Raw genomic sequence first — 12,205 nt, 5'->3', positions numbered from 1 at the left:
ATGTTTCATTTCTCATTCAAGAAGCTTCTTCAGCTCTGACTGGATGGTGAGGAATGGAGCTTCCATTCCTCACCATCCAGTCAGAACTGAAGAAGCTTATTGGATGAGAAGCAAAACAAAGAAAAACAAGAAAGTCTAGTTGCCTCGTGAAAAGCAACTTTAGGACAAAACTTCCAGCATTCGAGGCCACAGGGTTTCGTTATTCTGCTGTAAGATGTTCCCCAAGATCCACGTTGTCCTCTGGTAATTCATTTACCAAATCCCCAGGAAGTCTCCTTGTACTTCTGTTCTGAAACCTTGTTAAAGAAAAAGTCCTCCAGTTTCTCTGGGATTTCAGATCTTCTAGAAATCCACATAAATATCTCTCTTCTCTTCAATCCTGTCTGATTCTTTGACTCTGCCTGGACAAGTTTCTGCTGTTTTCTTGGCAAGGTTTTTCAGAAGCAGTTTGCCATAAGATTAATACCTCATATTTTATCAAAGATTGTGTTTGGTGGTTTGATTCCTTATATGGAGCATGCTCAAGATAAGAAACATTTGCTTTTAAATGAGTGAAATATTGCAAGAGTTTTATTCTCAACTGTTTGCTCATGCATTGTCATTTAATACTTTTGAACCTGGGGAAGACGATGACTGATACTTCTGCACATTTTGATGCTCAGTCTAGATAGAAAAAAAAGCAGTCTTTATCTAACAGGAATGGCTGATCACTGATGGTAACGTGTACCCAGTGATCATGTGGGTACAAATTGCATTTAATGGAAAATGAAGCTGATTTTGATCTAAATCAGTTTTCTCCAATACTCCATCTACTCCAGGATTCAGCATTTCCAGCCAGAATCTCCATAAACAGTCTAAAATTTGGACTGAAACCAACCAACCAACAAAAGAAAATGTAAAAGGGTGGCACCTTCAATTAAATAACTAAAAGAAGATCAGTTGAAAAGTCTTAAGATTGACAATTTTGACAAATTACTTCTGAGAAAGGAGCCTAGAATGATCCAATCTAGGCTGGTCCAAGATCCTAGAATTGTTTAGATGACTCATTAGGATGAATTCATCGTAGCCAAAATAGACATGGTGCTAAATTAAAACTGTAGTTTCCCTTTTATGTAGGACACCATCCAAGTTATTATTTCTGAGGAAACAAAGTAAAGGAAGGAAGGAGACTAAAGGAAGCAATGCATAGGTCTCTAATGTGAGAAACACATTTGATTGTTAGCGACTGTAAAGAATAATTGTTGAATTCATTATTTAATATTCTTCTTGTTTTTAGCCTTTGATCTGGATGACACCATGAAAAAAGGCAACCAGTCTTGTCTCACCGAGATTATCCTTCTAGGCTTCTCAGATTTCCAGTCTATGCGAGAACTTCTTTTCTGCCTGGTCCTAATGTTCTATTTTATGGCATTGGTAGGCAACAGTTTCATCTTGCTCCTCATCTTTCTCAGTCCTACCCTTCACACGCCCATGTACTTCTTCCTCTGGAACTTGTCCTTTTTGGAAATTGGCTACACTTCCTCCATCAGCCCAAAGATGCTAGTGAACTTATTATCAGAGAAGCAAACTATATCCTTTTGGGGTTGTGGCTGTCAAATGTGTTTTTTCCTTCTCTTCGGTGTCACTGAGTGTTGTCTTCTTTGTGCCATGGCGTATGACCGCTATGTTGCCATTTGCAAACCCTTGCAGTACCCATATATCATGAACTACAGGGAATGTGCTAAGCTTGCTGCTGTGTCATGGGCCATTGGTATATCTTTGGGTTTGGGGCATTCAATTTCAATCTTCACCCTTCCCTTCTGTGGATCAAATAGAATCAGCCATTTCTTTTGTGATCTTATGCCTGTTCTGAGACTGGCTTCCACCAATACCTACAAAAATGAGGTGGCCATTGCCATTTTAACTGTGGTAGTTGACCTGACACCTTTTTTGCTCATTCTTGTTTCTTACATCCTCATTATCTTTACTATTCTCAGAATGCCAGTGGCTAAGAATAGGCGCAAAGCATTTTCCACATGTTCCTCACATCTCACTGTTGTCTTCATTTTCTACGGAACTGTCATTTTTACTTACATTCGTCCAAATTCAGAATATTCTGTGGACACTAACAGATTTCTTGCCCTGCTTTACACAGTAGTGACCCCAAGCTTGAACCCCATCATTTATAGCTTGAGGAACAAAGAGATAAAAGTTGCTTTCATGAAATTAGTAATCAAGAAAACAGTCTTCATGAGGTAATAATCAAATTGTATCGGTTAGTTTTGTCACTTCATGAGATTACATTTTTGTCACATGTATGTATGGGTAGAATAAAGCTTAGGAGATACCAGAGCTGTGTAATAACTATGTAATAACATGGAGCTGGGAACAGAGTTACTCAAAACAAGAAGAGAACCCTGACTGGAAATGCAACTTGATTATTCTGGTGGTGTGTAAGTAAAGGATTCACTGGCTATTTCCTCACAAGGAATGCTGCTAGACAGCTTGAAAAATGTAGAGGAAAAAAGGGTGAGAGGAAGAAGGAGGTAGTGTTTAGGGCAGAAGGACCAAGGTAGGCAACAAGAAGCTTGAGATCATACAGGCTCATTGCAAGAACAATGTCAACATCCTTTCCTATTGAGGAACTGATAACTCTTTGTCCATTACAAGTGTATTTTTTTAAAAAAAATATATTTATTATTTATTTATTTTATTTATTATTGGGACTTATATGCCGCCCTATCTCCCGAAGGACTTGGACCAGTTATATTAAAGTCCACTCTGAGAAGATAATGTTAAGATTAATATAGTGAAAGTATCTATAGGTATCAGTCTATTTCCTACCCAAAATAAAAAAAATGAATGGGAATTAAGAAATTTCAGAATTCAATGTGTAAATACAATTTTGTAGCTGTTGTGGAAATCATGAGTGCTTTTTAGCAGATGAGCTTGCTTTTTACACTGGCAGTCATTTAACAATAGATTATATCTGAGTAGATAAAACTTCTCTAAAATATTTACAGAGAGGAGAAATTGTGCCTATGCTTGTAACTTTAAAATGGAGGACTAAACCACATTCCTCTACCATAGGTGGTTTTAAACCATTACCGCTTTGTAATGTATGGCATCAGCTAAGCAACATATACCAATCTTTCAATACCTTTTTCAGGAAAATGATATAATACAAATGTCTCTACAGGTAGTCCTTGACTTACAACCATTTGTTTAGTGACCATTCGAAGTTACAACAGTATTGAAAAAAGTGACATGGCTGTTTTTCACATGTATAACTGTTGCAGCATCCCCATGGTCATGTGATCAAAATTCTCAACAACTGGCATGTATTTATGACGATTGCAGTGTCCTGGGATTATGTAATCTTCTGACAAGCAGTCAATGGTGAAATCAGATTCACTCCATAATCATGTTACTAACTTAATGGAAATTTTGGACTCAGCTGTTGCTGAATATCAAGGACCACTTGTATGAACAAACTGGGATATTCTTAAAACAGTTATGAGGGGAATGAATATGCCAGATGAGTGGAATAAAAAAAGAAAGAATTATAAATTATAAATTTGCTACATTTGCAATTAGGAATTTATTAATGGAATGCAATAGAATCGCCACATACGTATAAGCAATCAGAGAAAAAAAAGAAAAGAATTTGATGCCTTAGAGAATCAAATCTCAGTTTGATTACACTTTTTAAAGCAGAAATTTATGAGTTGAATGACAAAAATTAAAGGGAATAAAAAGTAATAAGCTTTTTGTCCCACCACCCACTTTGCTAGTGACCTGTGTCATGCAGGGAGCAAGTGCACCTCACATAGAAGGATTTTATCTGGACATCCCATTATGTACTCAAAATTTACACTGAGTGCCACATTGTGTGCCAGGCAGAACTTTTCTGTCATGGTTCCGACTGATGAACCCAAGCAAGCAAACACCTTTGAGACATTCTGATCTCTTAATGTAAAACTTTATTGTGTATATCATTTCGGCATGTATGAAAGCAAAACCAGCTCTAGCAAATGCCAGCCCAAACCCTTAGAATTAAACGAATAGAATTCCCCCTCCCATCGATGAACAGGTCACATTGCCCAATTAGGTGCAATCATATTGTTATGAGAAAATGTCTCTGAGTCGGGTCAGGCACTTGGTGAATCATCCTTGATTCTCACGGTCTGCCTTCTTTATCTCTGTAGCCTGTATTCCATTTCCTCATCCTCCCCACAAGTTCATTGGCAAGCTAAGGAACAATAATTGTTGCACCAGCAAAGCAAACTTCAAGATTGACACTTTTCAAGGGCAGCCGCATATAGACTCCATTGTGGTACTCCAGCTGGGAAGAGAGTAAAGCTTGGGTGATCATGGACAGTGCCTCCTAAACCAGCAATGACTGCAAATAGTGTACAATACAGGTAGTCCTCGACTTACAACAGTTCATTTAGTGACAGTTCAAAGTTAGAATGGAACCGAAAATTGGGACTTATGACCGTTTTTCACAGATATGAGCTTTGCAGAACCCCCATGATCATGTGATCAAATTCCAGATGCTTTGCAACTGGTTCACATTTATGACCTTTGCTGTGTCCCAAGGTCATGTGATCCCCTTTTGCGACCTTCTGACAAGCAAAATCAATGGGGAAGCCAGATTCACTTAACAGCAATGTTACTAACTTATCAACTGCTGTGATTCACTTAACAACTCTGGCAAGAAAGATTGTAAAATGGGGTAAAACTTACTTAACAAATGTCTCACTTAACAACTGAAATTTTGGGCTCAATTGTAATCGTACGTCGAGTACTACCACTACAGATTTATGCCATGGATTTTCAAAGTAAATATTAAGGTGTCAACAGACAGCACAGGATCTTGATCAATAATTTCCTTTGAGATAAGATTGAATTAAACATATTCTGTGATACAGTAATATTTACCAACTGAGTTTCCCAGGAATACTGGAAATGTTCCATTCTTTGTAACTCAATCAGTATTTATAATTTATCTTTATCTGAATCATGACCCAAAATCTAATCATTGAGTGCCATAAGTTATGTAAACAGGTGGGGGTTTAGTTGCATTGAGTGTTGAGCAATGAGTTACATTTTGCCCTCATAGATGTTTGTCTAAAAAGCCATTTTTAAAAATGATTTTCCAAAATTGGAGATTTTTTTTTATTGTCATTTTAGAATCTACTGAATCACCCACTTCTCTGAAGGGTGGAACACATAATCCATGAAATTATGCTGTGACAGCATTTAGCAATGGCACTTAGACTTATATACTGCTTCACAGTGCTTTACAGCCCTCTCTAAGCAGTTTACAAAGTCAGCCTATTGCCCCCAACAATCTGGGTCCTCATTTTACCAACCTCGGAAGGATAGAAGACTGAGTCAACCTGAGTGATGGACAGATGGATAAAAGTATTTATCTTCTGACTATTGAAAAGGCAGAATAGGTTCCATCTGTAATAAATGGGATGATAACAGATTTGTTTTTTACCCTGAATCAGCTCCCTTGAAGTTTTATTCCTCCTGACGTGTTAGAAGATATCCTCTGCAAGAGACTTTGGCCAGGAGCATATGAGCCAGGAGGATATGCTATAGTTCTCCTTCATAGTAGGGACTTTGAAACAGGCCGCTCGCTCTCCCTCTGGAGACCTGGTCTCATCCAGTCAGGAATGTCCTTGTCAATGTTTATAAAGATCATTATGATGCTTCTTTTAATTAATACTTTCAGGGCAGAAGATATCATACAGGTCGAAGGTACAAAAACTATCCATATGGTGTTGTAACAACAACTTGCACCTGAACATCGGCAAGATGAAAGAGATGGTGCTAGACTTCCGGAGGAAAAAGGAGGAACCCGCCCCACTTTACATCGAGGAGGACTGTGTGGAGAGAGTTTCCTCCTTTAAATTTCTGGGAGTCTATCTCTGCGAAGATCTTACCTGGAAAGTTAATACAACCCAGGTGGCCAGAAAGGCCCAACAGAGACTTCACTTTCTCAGGGACTTGTGGAAGAACAGGGTAGAAAAACAGCTAATGACCCTCTTTTACCGGTCTACTATAGAGACCGTCCTCTCGTATTGTATTGTGGTTTGGTATGCTGGTCTGACAGCCACGGATAGGAAAGCATTACAGAGGGTGATGAGTACAGCACAAGGCATTGTGGGCTGTCCCCTGACACCACTGGATGACATCGCCAGGGCTCGGTGCCTTGGAAGAGTGAGGAAAATTCTCAGGGATGACTCATACCCTGGACGGTATCTCTTTACTCTCCTACCATCGGGTAGGAGATATACAAGTATAGAACAGCTTTTATCCATGGGCTGTTAGGCTTTTGAACAGGATATAATTTTATAAACCTTATGTATGATTGATTTGCAAGGCCGGTGTGTTGTGCAATTAGCTCACATGGTGTAGTAAGATGGAGGGTTTGTGTCACTGTAAGTTGGGGGTGGGGGCACGAAGGGAGGCTCAGCCAATCTCAATGTATACATGGTTGTACTTTGACAATAAAGGTTCATTCAATCAGTCTTCTTTTACGACATGAGCCATATAAAGTCTTGGCTGGGTGAGGCCAGTTTTCAAATTTAGATGCATGCATAACGTGAATAAACACTTCCTATGCTGAGATTCTCTCTGAAACACTTGATATGTATTAACATGATAAGTCTGCTATTATGAGAACAGCAGTTCATGCATTCCCAAGTGCAAAAGTCAAGACTGATGGTTAAAATGAATGCCAGCTCCTCATTTACAATTTTGGTAACACACTATTGTTAAAACCAGCCAGATGGAACAGTTTAATTTATGAAGGATGAAACATGGCATTTGAGATTCAAATAGTGTATCAATGAGTATGGGAGAAATATGAATGGAACTAAATTAATAGGCATATCTGTAGTTCTGGGAAGAAGGTGAGACAATAGTGTTTTGTGCAAATAGCTTCTATGTGGTTATTCATGTCTATGGCAGGAAATATAGCAACAATATTAATTATGCCACTCAAGGCATTATCCTTTGGACTTGTGTTGGCTCTTGGTGATTATCAGGACATGTCCCTGCACTTTTCTTGGTAAGTTTTCTGAAACAAGCTGCCATTGTCTATTTCTTACACCTGAGAGAGAGCAGCTGGTCCAAGGTTACATCATGCCTAAGATGGGACAAGAATTCACAGTCTCTCCATATCTACAGTAGATTGATGCCTTAACTACTACACAAACTGTCATTCCAGTTCATATAAGCCAGGGTCTTCCAACTTGGCCCTTTTATGACTTGTGGACTTCAACTCCCAAAATTCCTCAGCCAGGCACACTGGCTGAGGAATTCTGGGAGTTGAAGTCCACAAGTCATAAAAGAGCCAAGTTGGAAGACCCCTGACATAAGCAAACATGGCAAACAGAACCATTGAAATTGGACATAAAACTATCCAGTGTCTGAGGCCAAAGGATTTATTAACTGCTGAAAGGAATGATTTTACCCAGGTTTAGATTGCCCTCTGGTATTCTTTTACCAAATCCCCAGGATGAATCCTTGGGCTTCTCTCATGGGACATTGTTAGAGAAAAAGTTCCCCAGTCTCCCTGGAGTTTGGGATCCTCTGGGAATCTAGTGGCTCTTTCAAAGTCATTGATGTCAGTCGATGTATGTAGCCTAAAGTATCAAATATTTTTTTTTCCAGAGGACAGATTGCATAAAGACTTAGGTATGACAGACAAATCTTCAAATCCTCAAGTTGCCACTAAATACTACAGCATTCTGAATTCTCTTTAAGAAGAAATATCTCATCTATTTGAAATCATCAGAAAAACATTCACAAAATAAGATCAAATCTCATAATTTACCAAAGGTCAGGTTTGGTAGTTTGATTCCTGATACTATGCATATTGAAGACAGAGAATTTAATTTTTAAATGATGCTAAATAGAATGCTATGAGAGTTTTAGCTTAAAATTTTTTGCCCATGCATTAGCATTTAATTCTTTTGAACCAGAGAGAGATGATGCCTGAAATTTCTGCAGATTTTTATGTTCCTGTCTAGATGGAAAAGGACATTCTTTATATAACATGAATGGATTACAATGGGTGATAAATGATTAAAACTAATTGTGTTTAATGGGAAATTGAGCTGGCTTTATCATAAATTGGTTTCCTTGGAATTGCAATCTTCCAGGTACCTGAGGATTTTACAATTGCTAGTCATAATCTCAAAGCAGGTTCAGTTCTGAAAATATCCATAAATGAGTTGTCAGAAAAGGTTCCTTGAATGGTTGACTAGTATGATATAATCAAATGCAAAGTGCATATGAAATAAATTTAAAAACAGAATTTAATTGCTTAAATTTAATTAAACAATTTAATTGTTTCCTTAATTCTAAAGATTTGATCCAATTTGCTCCTTACGAATAAAAATGAAGGAAACAAGAGACAGGTTTTTAGTGTGAGAATCCTATTGAATTGTTAAGAATAATTCTTTAATTCTTTATTAACAGTCTTCTTTTGTTCCCAGGTTTTAACATGAATGATACCATGAAAAAACACAACCAGTCCTGTCTCGCCGAAATTGTCCTGTTGGGCTTCTCAGATTTCCAGACTTGGCAGGAACTTCTGTTTTCCCTCATTCTCACATTCTACCTCATAGCCTTGATGGGCAATGGTTTGGTTTTACTCCTCACCATTGTCAGTCCCACACTTCACACCCCAATGTACTTCTTCCTCTGGAACTTGTCCTTTTTGGAAATTGGCTACACCTCTTCCATCAGCCCAAAGATGTTAGTGAACTTATTATCAGAGAAGCAGACTATATCCTTTTGGGGCTGTGGATGTCAAATGTATTTCTTCCTTCTTTGGTGTCACTGAGTGTTGTCTTCTTTGTGTCATGGCATATGACCGCTATGTTGCCATTTGCAAACCCTTGCAGTACCCATATATCATGAACCTCAGGGAAGGTGCTATGCTTGCTGCTGTGTCATGGGCCACTGGTGTTTTTGTAAGCTTGGGGTACTCAGTTTTAATCTTTACTTTTCCCTTCTGTAGGTCAAATCAAATTAGCCATTTCTTCTGTGACCTTATGCCTGTTCTAAGGCTGGCCTCCACCTATACCTACAAAAATGAGGTGACCATTTCTACATTGACAGTGGTAGCTGACGTGATACTCTTTTTGCTAATCCTCTATTCCTACATCCTCATCATCTCCACTATTCTCATGATGCCACTGGCCAAGGACAGGCGTAAAGCATTCTCCACTTGTTCCTCACATCTCACGGTTGTCTTCATTTTCTACGGAACTATCATTTTTACTTACCTTCGTCCCAACTCAGCCTATTCTGTAGAAAATAACAGGATTTTTGCGCTGCTTTACACAGTAGTGACCCCAAGCTTGAACCCCATCATTTACAGCTTGAGGAATAAAGAGATAAAAGCTGCTTTCATGAAATCATTACAAAAGAAACAGACCTTCTAAGGTAACAATTGAATTGTATCAATTAGTTTTATCAGGTTACAGTTGTCCCACATATATTTGTAGAGAAAACCTTAGAAGCTACCACTGCAGGTGTTCCTCTTAAGTCTGGACTAACACAGAGCTTGGAATAGATTTCCTTAAATGAAAGTGAACTGTAATGGATTATTCTGGCAGTATATAAGTAAAGGATTACAAGGAAGGCTGCCAGGCTGTTCAGAGAAATGTAGAGAAAAAGGGCTCAGGTGGGGGTTGAGAAGAAGGACATAGGGCAGAAGGATCAAGATGAGATGCTAGAAGGTAGCATACAGGTTCATTGATCAGCTGCATGCAGAACCCATTGTTGTGGTTCAACTGGCACGCTGGCTGAGGAATTCTGGGAGTTGAAGTCCACAAGTCATAAAAGGGCCAAGTTTGAAGACCCCTGGTCTAAAGCCTAAGTTATCATAAGCTTGCTTCCCAAATCAGCAATAATGGTGCACAGAGTACATTATACTGGCTGTAGAATTTTAAAAGCACGCATCATGGTGCTGACAGATAGCCAAGGAACTCAACCAATAACTTTCTTCCTTGGAGATAAAAACAAATTAAGCATCTCCTATGGTACAAGAATCTTCACTCATTATCTTTCCCAGGAATGTTGCAAAATTTCCATTGTTTGTAACTCATTCAGCATTTTTAATTTATTTCAACTATCTGAAACCTTATTGAAAAAAATATGCCATACTCTATGTAAATGGGTGATGTTAGTTCAATTTTACCCTTTTCTCTAGAAAATCTTTTGCAGATTTTTAGTGTTGCTTTAGAAGCTACTGAGTCACCAAGTTCTCTAAAAGGCAGAACACATAATTCCTGAAATTCTACTGTGTTTGGTAGATGGATAAGAATATTTTTCCCCTGATTATTAAAAAGAAGCAATGTGTTTCAATTATGATGAATGAGATGACAGCAGGTTCTTCCCCCAATCAACGTCTTTGAAATTCTTGTCCTGATGTGTTAGAACAGACATGTCAGACACAAGGCCTGGGGGCCGGATCCGGCCCGTGAAGTGATTTCATGCGGCCCGTGAAGCCATCCTGGAAACAGTGAGGGAACGGCCTCCACTGCCTTGGCCCTGGCTCAGAGACCCTCCTGCTAGAGACCCCCAGATCTGTCCCACTCCTGCCCAGGCCCCCATAGGCACCCTTGATGCGAACGATGTAGAGCTGACCACGCCCACCCGGGAAGGCCATACACACTCTAGCCATGCCCACCCAGTAGGCCACGCCCACCCAGGCCACACCCACCCGGCCCTCTGAGGGCAACCGCAATGCTGATGCGGCCCTCAATGAAATTGAGTTTGACACCCCTGTGTTAGAAGAAACCATTGTCAAGATGATTCAGCTTGCATGGGACATATGAGCCAAGAGCATATGCCATGGTTCTCTTTATTCTTAGGGAGTCCAAAATAATAATGCCTCTTCCCTCTGGATATACCTTATCCCATTCAGTCAGGATGGTCCTATCATCTCATAATTCAAGATCATTAAATGTTTCTTTTCTATAGTGCTTTCAGGACAAAAGATAACAGGTGTCTGAAGACTACTGTCCATTGTCTCATTTTCAGCTGACTGGAAGGTTTTGGTGTTTGTGAACAGGATTGATTAATGATGAACAATGGGAAATACATTCATGGATATTTCTGATAATCTTGTTTTGTGATGTAAGCTACCTGGAACCTTGGCTAGATGAGGGCTCTTGTTAAATTTAGAGGAGTGTACAATATCAATTAGTGCTTCTTATGCCAGGATCCTTTCTCAGCCACCTGCCATTTAATAACATGATAAATCAGTTCTCACTGTGACAGCAGTTCATCCACTTTCAAAATTACAAAGCCAAGACTGATTAATACAGGAAATGCTCGACTTATAACATTTCATTTAATGACCATTCAAAGTTACAACAGCAGTGAAAAAAGTGACATATGACTGTTTTTCACACTTACAACCATTGCAGCATCCCCATGGTCACATGATCAAAAGCCAGATGCTTGGTACCTGACTCATATTTATGATGGTTGCAGTGTCCTGTGGTTACCTGATAACCTTTTGTGACCTTCTGACAAGCAAAATCAATGGGGAAGCCAGATTCACTAAACAGCCATGTTACTAACTTAACAAGTGCAGTTATTCACTGTGGCAAGAAAGGTTGTAAAATGGGGCAAAATTCACTTAACAACTGTCTCTCTTAGCAACAGAAATTTTGGGCTCATGGCAGGCGCCTCACACTCTTCCCTCTTGAGGCAGCATCCCCGAGGACTCCTTAGGAGCCGGGGAGCGATGCTGCCTCAAGTGGGAAGAGCGTCGGGCGGGAGCCGGCAGGGCAGTCCTGCACACGTGTGCACTCCCCGGCTGCTAAGGAGCTCTCCTTAGCAGCCGGGGAATACGTGCGTGTGCAGGACTGCCCTGCCGGCTCCCGCCCGACGCCGGATGACTCTGCCGATGCTGCCTCAAGAGGGAAGAGTGTGAGGCGCCTGCCATGGCTCCCCAAGGACTCCTTAGAAGCCGGGGAGCACGTGCGTGCGCAGGACTGCCCTGCCAGCTCCCGCCAGACGCCAGCCTGCTCTGCTTCCTCCACAGTGTGAGGGGAGGGCGTGCCTTCCCGGGCTCACTGATTTTCCGGCGTATAAGACAAAAAATCTTGAAAATCATCTCAAAAGTTGAGGGGTCATCTTATATGCCCAGTCGTCTTATACGCCGGAAAATACGGTACTCAGT

At 40.0% G+C, this 12,205-nt stretch overlaps 1 protein-coding gene and 1 pseudogene across 2 annotated transcripts; both read left to right on the top strand.

Annotated features, from left to right (window-relative positions):
* Positions 1–1,296: 1,296 nt before the first annotated feature.
* LOC310648567 (olfactory receptor 10AG1-like) lies at positions 1,297–2,238 on the top strand (the record flags this gene model as incomplete). Its single annotated transcript, XM_083376470.1, has 1 exon — positions 1,297–2,238. One exon carries the CDS (start codon positions 1,297–1,299, stop codon positions 2,236–2,238), a length of 942 nt encoding a protein of 313 aa, XP_083232596.1.
* A 6,280-nt stretch (positions 2,239–8,518) lies between these two features.
* Positions 8,519–9,452, top strand: LOC310649971 (olfactory receptor 10P1-like; annotated as a pseudogene). Its single transcript has one exon. The product of its transcript is annotated as an olfactory receptor 10P1-like (transcript).
* Positions 9,453–12,205: the final 2,753 nt, after the last annotated feature.

This window comes from Vipera ursinii (assembly GCF_947247035.1).
Source record: "Vipera ursinii genome assembly, chromosome: Z".
NCBI lineage: Eukaryota > Metazoa > Chordata > Lepidosauria > Squamata > Viperidae > Vipera > Vipera ursinii.
The sequence above is the reverse complement of the archived record's forward strand: the minus strand, read 5'-3'. Positions and strand labels throughout refer to the sequence as shown.